Raw genomic sequence first — 16,804 nt, 5'->3', positions numbered from 1 at the left:
AAATTATAAATGGTTAAGAAAAAAATCCCATTTATTTCACGATAGAATGTCAACTCCTCTCGAGGCGTTTTTAAAAACACTCTTTCATGTCGGGGTCCTGACAAAGGAAGTCGCAGACGAACTGCAGCCGTTAGCATCTCTGCTAATCCCCAATAAACAGCGACGATATATCAAAATAAACAAATCTTCCGCGTGAACTATGATATTCAATCACTTTAGCGAAATTTGTAATTGTGCAAACACTATAAAAGACATGCATATATGTGAAGAATGGTGCGTTTGAGGTGTGTGTGGATTTAGCACTGGACTATTGTTCCTCATGTCATGGTGCCAGCCTGAACTTAAAGAGACCGCAAGCCTTCTGTTGTACCAGCTGAACCGCTACCAAATGATTCTGTCTTCACTAAAAGGATAGATCACATGCAAAAAATTGATGAACTCAAACACTGATGCTGTGAATAAGTATTACAAGACAATAGCATTTAGTTTCCCATCAGCAGGTGAATGAAGGGTCGTCACTGAGATGCTGTAGGAGGAATTGATCATCAATACAGCGGTCAGAGCATCGACAGAGAAGATGGACAAGAAATCCTTTGATATCGTCTTGGACGAAATTAGAAAGGTATCATTTATATTTGCAGCACAATACAGGTTGTCTGTTCTAGAAAGAGGCACTTGTGATCAGTTTGGTTGATTATGGTTATTAAATAAGCAACAGAGGATAATATTAATACTGTGATTTTTGTTTGTTCTGAAGTGTGTTTTGACAGATCAGCGAATCAAAGCTATAGAGCAGGTTCATGGGTATTTCTCCAGTGAACAGGTATGCTGATATACTAACTGTAGAGAACTGTGCTTATCTTACATCATCTTACCTGTCAAACTTCCTTCCTTCCTCAGGTGATTGACATTTTGAAATACTTCTCCTGGGCGGAGCCACAAGTAAAGGCAGTCAAAGCCTTGCAGCATGTAAGAATTCTGTTTCTTATTGATTTTATTCATCTACAGTCTTGTTAGACTTGATTTAACTGCATAACATGTTTTTTTCCTTTAGAAAATGGTTGCAATTCCAACAACAAAGGCTGCAAACATCCTTAATTGCTTCACGTTCTCAAAGGACAGAATTGTTGTCCTAGAACTCATAGCTCTGTAAGTTATGCTCTACAGAAATTATGCACATCAGCAAATATCCAAACTAATTAAATATAATGCAAGAAAGCAATATGTAATGTATTCTTTACAGAAATATTTCTGATGCCCAAAATTACCGTCCCGTGGAGGATGCGTTCCGTACTCACCTCGCTGAGAGGAAGCGTGCAAGAAGAATCCTAGAGCAGGTAAAACTTAGCCTACTCGTTAATGTGAATTTACAAACTGTGCATCACAGCAAAGTGTAGGCTATATTGAATGAATGAGGATTTAAATGCAGTACATGTGTGTAATTTGTTTAGGTGTGTAAGGTGGGATGTAAAGCTCCAGTGGCGATGATTTCGTCCTGTGGGATGATCCCAGGCAACCCTTACCCCAAAGGCAAACCCAGCCAGGTCACTGGAACATTCCCTGTAAGTTCCTTCACTTAATTCATATATGAAATACCTTGTAAATGCATATAGTTTCATTTAATTCTTTAAAATTAATTGTGGCTTTTATTGGAACTTTTTAGGGATTATCTGCCAAAAAGGATGGAGAGGATGCAACCCTGGATGGAAAGGGCATTGCTGCACGCATCCTTGGACCAAGCAAACCGGTATGTTTTAATGGACCGGTGCTACTGCCCAAACATATTTGTTCTTAGAATGTTTCTGAGAGTTCATTAGTGGCTGATAATCCCATCATGTGATCTTGAATAGTGAACAATTTTCTTATTAAATCCATTTCTCTCTTTTTCCTCAAGTCACCATCAACGTACAATCCACACAGACCTGTGCCATACCCTATCCCGCCATGTAGGCCACATGCAACCATCGCTCCAAGTAAGACCCTTTTCTTTCAGATTAGAATAAAATGATCAAGAATAAATTGTATGGGTAATAATCTTCCTAATGTACAAGAAACAGTAGACCATGCATATGCCAGCAATGTGTCTGTGTGCAATATGAAAGTTAATTTGGGGGACTAGATGCAGAATGTTCTTACCCTCTTCTCCGGATGCTGCCCAGGTGCGTACAACAACGCAGGTCTGGTGTCAGTGGGTGGGGTCATCACCGCCAGTGTGCCACCCCCACCGTACCGAGCCACTCCCAATTTGGCAGGTACAACGTGCAGTTGCTAGTGCTGTGTGCTGCCTTTAACAGCTATGACTGTATTGCTGTCTGTAGACGCTACCTCACCACGGCATGCTCTAAATCTGCCTGCAGCACCTATAGCATGCAATTTGATCATGCTTAAAACTCTCTCTGGGGTTTCTTTACTGATCTAATATGGTCATTTCCATATGCCACAACTGATTATAGCAAGCACACATTCTAGAATGTGTATTATATTGGATTTTCCGGAGTCTGTGTGAATGTAATGTTCTTAAAAAAAGTTGTTACTTTAAGGCACTTGAAATAGAAGTAAACTACTCTATTCACTTTCAAGTTTGAGAGCACAAATGTGCAAAAATTTAATCTTTCTTAAATCTTTGTGGTGAGACTAATGTTTTATATTTGATTAAGTAAAAAGTATCTGTGCACAAATGTTTGAAAGTGTCATATTAACACACAATATTTAAGCCTTGTTGGCATTACCTTAAATAGTTTAATTCTGTTGTAAGTTTCTCACTGCATCCAAGATGTTTGCTTTTTTTTTTTTTTTTTTTTTTTTTTACAAACCTAGGGGACAATTAGAAATTTTCTGTTAAACCCAGAAAATTCTATAATATAGGTTTGCAACAATTTTGCTTAATTTTATCACAAGGGGGTGCTATGTCATATATTGTCAGTCCATGTTTAGAATGTGAATGCTTGCTCTGCTGCATTGTGCATCTTAAGGTGCAGCTAGAGGATTGGGAGATTTCCTGAATTCTCTCTTGCTTTCTTTCTAATGCACCTTTAAAATCCAACACTAATAAAATCTCAATGCATGTGGTACATTTGTCTTAACCATTTCATAGGGCTTTCTTCTTTTTAATATTTCATTATTCTTATTGTTTCATATTTTCAGGTTACAGCCGACCTGTCATTCAACAAAATCCAGCCACCAACATCTCCGGCACACCTGCTATCTCTCCTCATAACTCCACCTCATCTACTCCTGTCACCTCCCAGCCTCAGCCTACCACCCCAATCACTCCGGTTTTTCCTGGCATGGTCCCATCCCAAAACCCTGTAACCCCCTCCCCTACTCCTGCCCCCTCACCATCAGTCATCAAAGGGCCTCCTCTCCCAGCTGGCTCTCCCCAAGTTGCCTCAAACTCCAGTGGCCACACCACACCAGTTCCTTCTCCGTTCCCTGGCATGCCCCCTTCTGGTCGAAATACCCCTTCCGTTATCAGAAGTCATACCCCATCTGGAACACCCTGTGGAACGCCCGGGCCAAGTACAAGCATCCCTCTTTCTCCCTTCCATGGTGTGTCCCGCTCAGAAACACCTTCCGGTGGACACACATCTACTCCCAGGGCAACTGGTGACCCCTTGACTCCTCATGGAGCTATGGGATTACACTCAATGATGGGTTACCCACCTTCCTCAGATTCCCAGTCAGCACTTTCACTCCCTGGCACTCCCTCTACTCAGTCACATTCGGTTATCCGTAGTTACACACCCTCAGGGATGTCCTCTCTCACTCCTGGACGCTCTACTCCCAACATGCAAGGTGTTGGTGGATTATCAGTGGCACCTGCGGCTCCAAGTCCTAAGCCCTCTCCTGGACTGACCTCCCAGGCAGCCATGAGTAGCCCTGCTGGAGTTTCGTTTAGCGAGCAACATGCCAGCTCCATGGCCCGGCACGGTGGAGGTAGTGGAAGCAACAGTCCTGTTCCTTCCGCTTTCAAAGGTCCCTCCCGCTCGGGCACCCCTTCTCTTAGCTCTCTAGTAATGCCTAACTCTGCTGTTCTTTCCCGACCCATGGGCATGGTCCATGGTGCTGCCTCGCCACAATCTTCTTTACCCAGCACTGCTGGTGTAGCCGGACTTCACAGTCTTTCCTCAGCTCTTGGCTCTCATTCTGGAAGCAGTCCTGCTCCTCATTTTCCAGCAATGTCTCCTTTCCCTGGAACCCAGTCCTCCATTTCCACCCCATCCACTCCCACTCCTCCAGTCTCATCTGTATATTCTGCCCTGGCTCACTCTAGCACTCCGACATCCTCCCCCTTTGGCCTTGGATTGACCACAGCTCCCTCCGTGTTCACGGGTCTTCCTCCTGGCCCAAACCCTGCTTTCCCAGGTTTTGGAGGATCAAGGCCCACTGCAGCAGGTAGTCCAGTGCTGTCCTCCTTAATGGGGCTTCCAGGAGTCTCTTCCTCAGTAGCCACCGTTGCACCTCTCCAGGCAGCAGCAGTTGCAGCAGCTGCCGCAGCAGGAATCCCCTCCTCTTCTCCTGTGCTTCCAGGATTCGCCTCTGCATTCAGCTCTAACTTCAACCCCGCCCTTGTTGGCCAGGCTGGGTACATCTTATTTTTTTTCTATTTAATTGTGTTGCATGACTTCATGAAGTATTAACAAGTAGGGAAGTTTGATTATACTATTCTAGGGTTGATTTAGGGCAGGGGTAGCTGGAGGACTACATTCCTGCAGACTCCAATTCAAAGCCACTTGCTCTAACACACCTGCCTGTTATTTCCAAGAAATACTGAACACAGTATATAAGTATTTGATTCACTGATTCAGGTGTGTTTAGAAGAGGTTGGTGCTAAATTCTGCAGGATGCTAGCCCTTCAGGAGTACAGTTAGTTACCCCCAATTTAGGATTATTTGAAATAAGCAGAAGTGCTAAACTAGGGGTGCCCAATCCTTTTCCTTGAGATCTACCTACCTGCATAGGTCAGTTCATCTGTCTGTAATTATGAAGTGCTCCTGAAAATCTTAATAAGATGGTTCAGTTGTTTTGGAGCAGGGTTCAAGTTGAACTTTGCTGGAAGGTAGATCACCAGGAACGGGACTGAGCACCTCTGTGCTAAACTAATATGTATCATCTGAATTGTCTACGGTACGGAAATAACAGTTCCAAAACCTAGTGAGCTGCCTACTTAGCCAGCATTATATGTGCACAACTAAGGGCTTCTCTAAAATATAGGAAGAATAATTATGCTTTATTATTTTTAAGTTGATTATGTGTATATTTCATTTTATACTGAAAAAAGTGTCAATAGCTACAGTTCAGTCGATTCACTAATGGACTGTTTTATCCACTGCTTGTGTTATGTATTGTATGCGTTTTTAATTACTGTGCTGAAAGCTTAGCCACATGATAATGGGGAATCCTATTAGAATCAAATGAGTATAAAGTAGCTTTTGAAGTTTTGTCTCAGGATTCTGCCTTAGAAGGGCTATGGAGATAGTAGTCAGAAAGGCAGGTCACTGGGTTCTTGAACTGGTTATGTCAAACATTTTCCAGTTGAAATGCTCTGAAAAGTCTAAAGTCTTTGTTTCCTATTGTAAGTCTATGGTTTCATTTTATCAGAGTGATATGTGTTCCTTGAAAATATGGGAAAAACTGTCATAGCTGTCAAAAGTAAACCATAGCCACAAAAAATATTTTATGGTCATATGGCTGATTAACTTGAAGTTTACATACCAAGTCTGTCAGCAACATATAACACGTGAATTATTGCTGTCAAGAAGCGTTATTATAGTGAGCACATATGTGTGATAGCGTTTCAGATAGCACACTTGCTTTGAATTTAGTGTTACAGATTATTGTGAAACTAAGTAAACAAGTGCAATCTATTTGTGTTAGTAAGATAATCATTAGAACTGCATTATTAATAGGCCTTTGCAATGTTGCTTAATGTGTTACTCAGGCTAAGTGGTAGTCTCCAGGCCCCTGGAGGTACAGCCTTCCCAGGGCTGCTGTCTTTCCCCCCAGGGATGCCCAGCTTCTCCACGACAGCATCTCCTGTTGCTCTCTCTGGTCTTCACAACTCTGGAATGCAATCTGCTCTTTTGCAGGTAGGGCTGTTTTGATTTAGATTTCAATTTCAATTTCGGCCTCCAACGATTATGAAAATATAATAATCAAGAGAAAATGATTATTGCGCCGCATTCCGCCCCCTTTCCAGCAGTGTGAGCAAGATTTTTTAGAAGAATTTGCTGCTTTATGCAAATGTTATTTTGTGTATGTGATTGCAGGCTCACTCTGCATCAGCGCTCGACAGTTACCCTCCCCAGCCGAATGGATTCACGAACTACCCTGCAGCCGCTGGCTCTAGCTTCCCTCTGCAGCCTGGCCTGCATCCGCCACTGGGCTGGCAGTAACTCATTGTGTTACAGAGGGCAGGCATATCAAAAACTGTGTGACCTAGTGCGTGCGCAGTGTGCGTAAACAGTGATAAACATTGTGGACTGTGGAGCTCTGCATGGAAAAAGGTGTGTCATAACGCAATTATGGGTAAATTCAAAAATGTTATGTGGCAGCTGTACTCTCCAATCATTTCCTGTAGAAGACATTCATGTCTCAAATCAAGACAAGCTTGTGGTTTCGAGCTCTGCATTAGAAGAACATAATTTTTATTGGCCTTTGAGGGCTGGGCTGGACTGGACTGTTTGTTATATGTATTTGGATGAAATGAATACTATTCTGTAGTATTATTTTTTTTGGTTTGTAGTAGGGCTTAACTCTGTTTATGCATCATAATTTTAAAAATGAATACTTAACTCTGTTTATGCATCATAATTTTAAAAATGAATACTAAAATGAATTTTAAATATACACCAGTAGAGGGAGTGTGAATAGTGTGGGTGTCTAAATTTTACTAAATTGTTTTTCCTTGTATCATGACAGTAGTGAGTTAACTGACCTTTTCTTCAAATGTCTGTCAAATACTGTACATGTAAATACCCTTTAAGAATGGGTAAATTAGGTGTTTGCTCTTTGTACTGTAGCTGTTCTGTTTTTTTTTTCTTCATTATTTTCCTAAGTTACCTTGCAAATTTTAAAGGAGTTGCTTTGCAACTCCAAAGTGACTTTAGTGTTACAAATTTTACAGTTGTGCAGTTTGCTGATAATTAAGGTCAGAACCATGAATTTTGCATGTATACAATGTGTAGATCTCAGAGTCTACGATAATCACATTTGTGTTCATTATATATTATAAAATATAATAAAGAATACGTTAGGTTTAGTCTAGTATGTTCTAACAGCATCATGAAATAAAAGTTCTTTTCTTAGATTCTCTTGCTGTTTGTTTTTATTCAGAACAGTGAATGTCACGTCACCTTTCACCTGTTCAGGACTTGCCGGAATGACCACAAAACCCAGAGCAGCTTTCTAAACTGAGAAAGTCAGTCACTACAGACAAACAAAACCAAATTCAAAATGTTTTGCTACCAGAATTCCATTGATGCCAGATTAATTATAAAAGATTCTTGGAATTAGTAATTTGCAAATTGGTTTTTAGTTGGCTGTTATTGTTGTTTTTTTATTTTTGTTTATTTTTAAATAGAAAAGTGATATTTACTATACATGTTAAAAGGAAGTTTGTGTTGTATAAGTGATTTACCCTATTTGATTATTAGAGAAACCCTGGCAAAATCCATATTGAGGTCTTTGCTGGTTAACTTTTTCGGAGAACTGTAATATTACAGATTTTTTTTGATGTTGATTTACCCTGCTCTTACTTTTGGTCACGTAGAACGAGTGAAATAACTACTTTAATCTTTTTCACATCAATAATCACGAGACTCCTGGAATTACTAGTTTCCACCTGACCCTTCATTCACTTGGCATTATGCAATACTTTATAACATTACATTAGGTAATACAAAATATGTGTAATAACAATTTACAACATGAACTAACAATATAAACTGTAAAGCATTTATTAATCGAAGTTAATAATAATTACATTTACTATTGAAAGTTTTATCTATTAATATTAATATTACTGCATTAAGCTAACTGAGACTTGTTATAGCACTTGCGTATCATTGCTCTTTTGTTGATTTTGATTGCTTCCATTGTCCTCATTTGTAATGCGCTCTGGATAAAAGCATCTGCTAAATTACTAAATGTAAATGTAATATTCTATTTATGGACCTAAGCTAACATGAACTAACAATGAATGGTTGTATTGTTATTAATGTAAACAAAGAATAATAAATACTGCAACAAATATACTGCTCATTGTTAAAGTTAGCTTTTGCATTACTTAACATTAATATATATTTATATAGAAAATATAGTTCTGTATAGACTAATTCTTAAAGATAAATTAATGAATTGTTGGCTAATTGGTTTTAGCTGGCTGCTATATATTTATGTATTTTTTTTTAGAATATTGGTATTAATTTAATGTGTTGGAAAGAAGTTTGTGTTTTTATTACAGATTTCCCCTTTTTGATTCTTAAAGAAAACCTGGCAAAGTCGCTATAATGAGGTATTCTCATATAACAAAATATTACAGATTATTTTTGATTTACCCTGCACATACTTTTGGTCACGTAGGAGGAGTGAAATAACCACTTTAATCTTTTTCACATCATGAATCACGAGACTCCCGCAATTACTAGTTTCCACTTGACCCTTTGTTCACTTACTTGACATTATGCAATACTATGTGTTCCTGCATGTAAGCCATCAATGAAATTGATGGTTTATTCGTTTTTCTGAGAGTAAAACAAGAATGTGTTTTTAAAAAACTAGGCATTCAAATCTATATAGGGAGAAGCACACTGGCTAGCTGAAGAATAAAGCATCTTGGCCTAGAGCAAACCCAAGCGGATGTGTTTCAGAGAAATCACAATCATCATAACTGCTTCATTAACAAACATCAGCCTCATATTGCACAATGGATGGTGCCATAAGACCATTAGAGTCTGTAAATGATCTTCTAATTGCATTGTAGACAAGGCCACACCCTTCATAGGAAGTGCTTTTGCAGTACAAATACATTTCTCAGTTACCCACAAAGCCAGTGCCATCTTTTACATCTCGTGTAGCAACAAACCCAAATGGAAATGGAGTCTGAGATGGAACGAGGAGCCCAGAGCAAGCAGAATCTAATCAGTAAGATTAATCTCACCTTTTTACTCTAACCCTTTTGTCTCTGAACTTTGGACTTTAACATGTAATTTGCTGAGAGTATAATATAGTAATAGTCTTAACTACAACTACAACAGGACTTGTGTGCTGAGGTTGAATGAGTTTGCATTGTTCAACTACGATCAGTTAGATTTGTCATTTGCATTAGTGTTTGATTTGCAAAGCAGTCAATTTTCCACACCGGTTAACAATTGTACCTTCATTAGGAAAAGGAAGAAAGACATATACAGTACATCTATGAAGTCAAATAGCTGTTTGCATTATTTTTAGTAGGCTATTCCTAGTCAGAAATTGTTCAGCTAAGCTTGAAGTTAATGGTGTTACATGCATATAGCATGTCACAATATCTAACAGGATAGTAAATGCAAGACTATTTAAAGGAACCTCAAAAAGGCTAAAATGGGGAAAAAGACAAGGTGACAGCCACAAAACCTAAACTATACACAATTTTTAATGTATTTTAAATGTATTTATTCCATGGTCTGTCTGAATATTGGATCCTGATTGGCTGGCAGGTATACAGTAAAACCGTTTAATGCACAAGTAGTTCCAAGTTAGTTTAATCACCGTTCTATATTAATGCACTTCACGTCGGGCGGTTCTTTGCCTCCAGCCGCTGATTATCCCATACTTAATCCTTTTTTTATTTTTATTTTTTTACTAAAATCTTGATTCTGTAAGTTCTGTATTCGTCAACTATTCATTTTAGCCTTCAACATTTTGTGGTTTTAGAGTTGGCCCATTATCCTGATTTGAGTAATCACATCAGATTATAAATAACCTGAAGAGTTTATTATAGTTTCTTGATTTCCTCTCTTAGGTTAATAGATTGCTCTGTACAACACAATATTTTAGCACTTCTGACTGTATTATACAATAACCAGTACAGTGAAACACCACATGCGAAAACATATAAACATGTTAATCTTTCTTTTAGAAGAGCATGATAGACAGGTCATATAAGCATAAAATATGGCCTTGGTTTGAAATTGTTGGGTGTGTGTGGAAAAATTAGCATAGCCTTATCCATCACACTTTGTGGGCCAATGTTCACCACCCACCCAGCGGCGGCTCATCGGGGGAGGCAGGTGAGCTTCCCAAAAATTTTGAGGTGAAAATTGGAGGAGGACGATTTAATGTTAATAAACTTCACAATTCATTTCACCATAACATGTTACTGAATTTGGAAAGCGCTTTTCTATCATGAATCTGCTGATGTAATTACAATGGTTAGGGTTAGGTGATAGAGAAGGGGAGGGGGAGGCCGGGGGAGAGCTGAGCTCTTGAGGCTCCGTTGGTAAAACAAATTAGCCAATCAGCATCGAGTGTTCACTTTCAGCGCTGAGGAGTGTTGAGAAAAGAAACCTTACAGGGGAGGCTAGCCTAGAGGCCTAGAGTATTAGAGACTTAAATTACGTGCTATTAGTTTTAATGTCTCCCGCTGCACTGATAATGTAGCAAGTATGTATGATGATGAGGCCTGAGACTGCCAAAAAAATAACAGTGTCAAGGTCCAGAAAAGGTATGAAAGTTGTTGTTCGAATACTCCATCTGCCATCAGACGTGCAATCTGGGTTATATGAAGCGACAGGAACACTTTTTGTAAGCGAAGAAAACAAAAATAACTACTTTATTCTATAATTCCTTTGTCAATGGTCTCCTCTGTGTCTCTCCATATCACCGTATGCTGTGTATGCTCTTCTGTATCATCCGCACCATTGACAAAGGAATTATTGAATATAGTCATTATTTTTGTTTTCTTCGCTTACAAAAAGTGTTCCGTCGCTTCATATAACCCAGATTGCACGTCTGATGGCAGATGGAGTATTCTGACGATGACTTTCATACCTTTTCTGAACCTTGACACTGCTATTTACTTGGCAGTCTATGACACAGTCTCAAGCCTCCCAGTTTTCATCCAAAATATCTTAAATTGTGTTGACGAACGGAGCGTTTACGGGTTTGGAACGACATGGGGGTAAGTGATTAATGACAACATTTTCATTTTGGGGTAAAGTATCCCTTTAACTCAGACTTTTAATAAGGGATGGATGTTTGTTTCAAGTGATAGGCCAGGAAAGTGAAGTTATATTATTTTGCTGTATGTGTGTCGTTTTCTTTATGTGTTCTGACTAAAAGCATCCAAAAAGCCATTTTAAAGTGGTTAAGCAAATAATAATAATAATAATAATAATCAGCAGGGATCCTCAGACCAATACAATTAGTGTACCTCCTCTATTTTAAACCCATGAGCCGCCACTGCACCCACCCACTCACCCATAAAGGACCACCCAGAGCTGATTTATGATGAAGAGGGACTCCCTGGTGATCAAACGTTTATCTGAGATACTGTTGATCCAGTTATGGATCGATATTGAATTTTTGGTGTAAAGTGCTTCTTTTCAGGGTTAAAAAGGGTCATATGATGCAATTTCAAATTTTCCTTTCTCTTTGGAGTGTTACAAGCTCTTGGTGCATAAAGAAGATCTGTAAAATTGCAAAGACTAAAGTCTAAAATCCAAAGAGATATTCTCTATAAAAGTTAAGAGTCAACCACGCCCTCCTAAAATGGCTCGTTCTAACACGCTCCCACATATCTACATCACCATGTGAGAAGATTTGCATAACACCGCCCAAATGTTCACACAAGAAAGGATTGTGGAGATGCTGTGTGTTTCATTGTGAAAGCGAAACTACTTTGTTTGGTCTTCCAAAAGAGGACGATATCCGCTTTGTCATACCTAGAGCTGATCCGTGCTGGTCGCTGAGGAAATACATCAACTTTGCACTGTGGATCGCTGGATCGGCTTTCACCATTAACGAAGCAGCTTTGTAAAAATCTACGCATTTCAGAAAGGCGGGGCATAGAGGAGAAACAATAATGTACATTATGTGGAAAATAATGTGTTTTTTTAACCTTAGACCACATAAACACATTGCATTACACCAAATACACAAAATAATGTTCTTTTTAGCAGGATCATATGACCCCTTTAAGGGTAAAAGATAAGATGTGGTTTACAGTTTGATTGTTAGTAAGGGTTAAGATTAGTCTTACTGATAATTTGCTAGTTAGAAAGGGAATTTAGTTTCTTAGCAAACCAAACTATCTAAATGAATTGAATCAAAATTAATTTAAGTTTAGTAGTCAACTGTTAGACTATGACACTTTTTTTTGTTGGTCATCCTAAAAGAATTGAAACTAGGATGTGCAAAGAATCTTGAAACTGCATGGTTCAGATTTTCTACAAGACAACTGCCTTTAGCAATGTAACTTCCATGTGAAGCATCAAATCACATGCCACATGCATTGAATTAATCATGTAATTAGCACTGAGTTCATCACACAGCTCAACAATTCGACCTGTTTAACTTTTAGTCATGTGCTGTTTTTGAGAACGATTTTCTGTGGCTGCAGGTGAAAATAACGGTCTGGGCTGCTGTGGGTGGATCCTTGTGATTATCTCTGCATTTTTCTCCATCTTGATATTTCCAATCACCATTTTCATAAGCATTAAGGTATGAACCACATTAGGACAAACAAAACAAATAATCCTGAAAAAAATATTAATTACTATGCTCTCGGGGACCAGTGTTATTTTTGAATCATTTTAGTAGTTTTCATTACTATTTTGTATTAATTTTATTTCCATTTAGGCCTATATTTTAAAGTTTATCATACTTGTCATACAGGCGACTGGTTTCTTCCCAGTTCATGACTCCGGTATGACTGATTTCATGACTGATTATTATTTCAAATAATAAAATAAAATAAATGTATTAAAATTTGAACTCAAATCAACATTTGAGTATGGCCACTTATTTATTTATGTGATAGCAAAACAATATAATTGAATACTTTAAAGTTTACTTTCTTTTAACTTTAAAGTTTACTTTTCTAGTAAGTCTTGCACTTTAACAGGAAGTTACATCAACGCCTGAATGTTTTACACCAGCAGTTGTTGTTCAAATGTTTTATAACCCACTTAAGATGTTTGATAACTGTTTTATAGATTGTGAAAGAGTATGAGCGTGCTGTCATATTTAGACTGGGGAGGATAACAGCCCGAAAAGCCAAAGGACCAGGTAATACTTTGATTCAGTAGGTTAAAGCTAAACAGATACTTAAGTAACACCATCTTTTGTCAAAGGCAAATCAATATTTGCCTTAGACGTTCCTCTAGTAAGTCTAAGGCACAGGTACCAGTTGTTTACAACAGCCAAGGATATTCACAGAACTTGTTCTTAAAACAATAAATGTGGCCTACTAGCTCAATTCCTGTACAAGGAGTCAGTTTAGTTCAAATAACGAATCAATACTGTTTGACACAGATCATATAATAACAAACATAATTAAAAATATTACTTGTGTCTAGGAATCTTCTTCATCATCCCCTGCACGGATTCGTTTGTTAAAGTGGATCTTCGAACCATCTCATTTGACATCCCTCCCCAGGAGGTAAACTAAAAGTAAATACTCAATAAACCAGAGGTTAATATCGGGTTACTTGCATTTAACACGTGAATAGTTCCAGCAAGCGAAGTCAAAGCTGAATCAACAGCTGTTATCCAAGCAATTATCATTTTGTTCCTGAACAATCAATGTTTTCGAACAAATCGTTTCCGTGAATGATTCAATGACTCGGTCATGAAGACGGTCTTGTTTCCTTCTTGAATGAGTCTGAATTCGGAATAACATATTAAATAGCCCCCTTACTATCAGTGCCACATACATATATGGGAGAAATGGTAATGCTAGTAGAAATAGAATGCTAGTGTAGTATTCTATTTAGAATTCACCCTGAGTGAATGACCATGACTCACTCATGAAGACATCACTTGCTTCGTTCCTGAATGAATCAGTGTTTTGAATGAATCGCTTCAGTAAATGATTCAACGACTCACTGGTGTTTTTAATTGTTTTAGTGATTCAACGATTCACTCAAAACACAAGTCATGTTTAGTTTAGTTTAGTTTGTGAATGAATCAATTAGCCTACATGATCTTATGTAGGCCTACTCATCAAGGCAGTCACTTGTTTTGTTCCTGAAATCGTTTTTGTTTGCATTTAGATCTTGACCAAAGACTCAGTGACAGTTTCTGTGGATGGTGTTGTGTACTTCCGTGTAAACGACCCTATTGCCGCAGTGGCAAACGTGTCTAATGCAGATTACTCCACTCGCCTACTGGCCCAGACCACCTTGAGGAACGTCTTGGGCACCAAGAACCTGTCTGAGGTTCTTTCTGACCGAGAAGGCATCTCCCAAAGCATGCAGGTGAGTGTAATAGTGTAAAAGACAGGTAAATTGCTGCTTGTGCATCAATGATATAATTGCAGGTCAGATAGTAGCTGAAAATTTGTTCCATAATTCTCCTCCCTGCTGCAGATGAATCTAGATGAGGCCACAGGTTCGTGGGGAATCAAAGTGGAGCGGGTGGAGATTAAAGATGTTAAACTGCCACAACAGCTGCAGAGAGCAATGGCGACCGAGGCGGAGGCGGCCCGTGAGGCCAGAGCAAAGGTGAGTATTACTGCCACACATTACTAATGTATGTTTAAATGTATTTTAATGGTAAAAAATACAAATAAAAGTACACTACATTTAATGTACAATTTGTGATGCCACACACTAATGTAACGGTTTGTGTTAATGTAGGTTATTGCAGCGGAGGGTGAGATGAACGCATCCAGAGCTCTGAAGGAGGCGTCTCTAGTGATCGCAGAGTCTCCATCTGCCCTTCAGCTCAGATACCTTCAAACCCTCAGCACCATCGCAGCTGAGAAGAACTCCACCATCATCTTCCCTCTGCCCATGGATATCATAAGCCACTTCATGAAGGAATGATTGCTGAATATTCACATAGTGTACAGATGCTCGCAAGCCATTCATTAAGAAACTGTGCATGATTTTCTTCTTTTTCGTCATTTATCTTTTATGAGAAAGAGTGACAAGGTTTACAAGTGATTTATTTATAAAAACATACAATATCAATATCATATTTTAGAACTTATATCAGTGTATAACAACTTTTAAATGTCAATTTTATATTCTTATATACAATGAGTATGCATGAAATTAAATAAACTACAACAAAAAGTAGATTTTAATTTTTTTTTAAACATTTATAGTCATTTTCACCAATGTGAATGACAATGTCTTTCAGCTGTTCTTTACCTAACCATAAACAACCGTTCATTTAGAGACCAAAAAGAAACCAAGAACATCTACACACATCATAGTTCCTGGTCCCAGATTTTTAACCTCTTCACATGAGTGTTTTCTAACTTTCCACATGTTAGGGTGGTAGTTTAAAGATTTCTATGTGGTTTTCCGTCCTCTCCTCTGTCTGTATGATGGATTCCTCACACACATCCAGACGGAGACAAAGAATAACGCTAAGGGGAAAGTATGTGCAAATGTGTTGCATTTAAACAACACTTAGTGCACTTAAAAATTAAGATTAGGTTTGCATTAGATTCAGTACAGTACTGTGGCTTCAGAAAGTATGATATATAGTGCACAGGTCACATGGACTACTTTTTAGTGGTCATTAGTTAGATTCTTCCCAGTGGCTAGAATCTTTTCAACCCAATTACCAAAAGGATTCAGAAGTATTGACTTAGTTCGGTGAGCAGTGTTGGTTAAATAATCTAAAAATGTAATTACTAATCTTCAACAGTGTATTTGAATATTGTCTTAATCTCTCTAAAATGTATTGCATTACTTATTACTGTATACTTTCTTAACCTTGAGCAGCTGAACAATACAGGGATAGTCATGAAACTGCTCTTTTAATTCAGTATTTAAGTATTTTAAGAAGGTAACATTAAAAACGTATATAATATAAACATTAGGTGTTAAATCCACTGTTTTATATCGAATTTATATTATACAGTCTATACAGTTTTTAATGCAAGTATATGAGAAGTAACTGTAATTAAATTACAGAAAGATTAAGAGTAATTCCTTACTTTTAAAGGGAAAAGTAATTAAATTACAGACATCAAACTTATCAGGTGACTGTACATAGTTACTCCAGTAGATGGTGATAAAGTGTGCTTTTTTGTGTGTATGTGTTATTAACATGTTACACATTCTGTGACAAACCATAGTATGTCTCCTTCAACTAATCAAGTCAAGTCAAGTCAAGTCTGCTTTATTGTCAATTCTTCCACATGTACAGTACATACATACAGAGAATCGAAATTGCGTTACTCTCAGACCCCCGGTGCATACAGATAACACTAACAGTAGAGCCTAAAAATCTAGGTCAAATATAAAATATAAGATAAAACTATACAATAAGGGAATGTAAAAAAAGACATAATAGAAAAAAAATAAAATAAAAATAAGGTTAAATAAAAGCAGCGCAAGGCACATGGCAGATAGAGTGCAAACCAAGTGAACAAACAGTGCAGATAAAAAGATTTTTAGTGCATAAAAAAAAAATAGCTTATTCAGTCTGATTAAAAGTGACAAAGTGACAAAGGGCTCAGAGCAGTTATTTTATTAAACTGACTGATGAGGAGGTAGAATGATGTCAGATCCATGGTGAATGAGGTAGTGAGCAGACCACTGCTGCACAAAGTGACTGGTGCATGACATTCGTATGTTAGAGGGAG

At 38.1% G+C, this 16,804-nt stretch overlaps 2 protein-coding genes across 3 annotated transcripts; both read left to right on the top strand.

Annotated features, from left to right (window-relative positions):
• Window positions 1-78: 78 nt before the first annotated feature.
• On the top strand, window positions 79-7,309 carry LOC109097969 (proline and serine-rich protein 1-like). Of its 2 annotated transcripts, XM_019111589.2 has the most exons (12): window positions 79-622; window positions 758-823; window positions 901-969; window positions 1,055-1,149; window positions 1,244-1,337; window positions 1,452-1,562; window positions 1,664-1,747; window positions 1,895-1,973; window positions 2,160-2,252; window positions 3,145-4,585; window positions 5,942-6,089; window positions 6,270-7,309. In XM_019111589.2, the coding sequence occupies exons 1-12, from the start codon at window positions 578-580 to the stop codon at window positions 6,393-6,395; spliced, it is 2,451 nt and encodes an 816-aa protein (XP_018967134.2). In that variant the 5' UTR covers window positions 79-577; the 3' UTR covers window positions 6,396-7,309. The 2 variants fall into 2 exon arrangements, with proteins under 2 accessions (XP_018967134.2, XP_018967135.2); XM_019111590.2 differs by lacking the exon at window positions 2,160-2,252.
• Window positions 7,310-8,989: 1,680 nt separating this feature from the next.
• LOC122138698 (stomatin-like) lies at window positions 8,990-16,295 on the top strand. Its single transcript, XM_042732520.1, has 7 exons — window positions 8,990-9,144; window positions 12,599-12,699; window positions 13,194-13,266; window positions 13,557-13,639; window positions 14,253-14,456; window positions 14,568-14,702; window positions 14,838-16,295. Exons 1-7 carry the CDS (start codon window positions 9,090-9,092, stop codon window positions 15,024-15,026), a joined length of 840 nt encoding a protein of 279 aa, XP_042588454.1. The 5' UTR covers window positions 8,990-9,089; the 3' UTR covers window positions 15,027-16,295.
• The last annotated feature ends 509 nt before the right edge of the window (window positions 16,296-16,804 follow it).

Source organism: Cyprinus carpio, chromosome B10 (genome assembly GCF_018340385.1).
Source record: "Cyprinus carpio isolate SPL01 chromosome B10, ASM1834038v1, whole genome shotgun sequence".
Classification (NCBI taxonomy): Eukaryota; Metazoa; Chordata; class Actinopteri; order Cypriniformes; family Cyprinidae; genus Cyprinus; species Cyprinus carpio.
The sequence above is the reverse complement of the archived record's forward strand: the minus strand, read 5'-3'. Positions and strand labels throughout refer to the sequence as shown.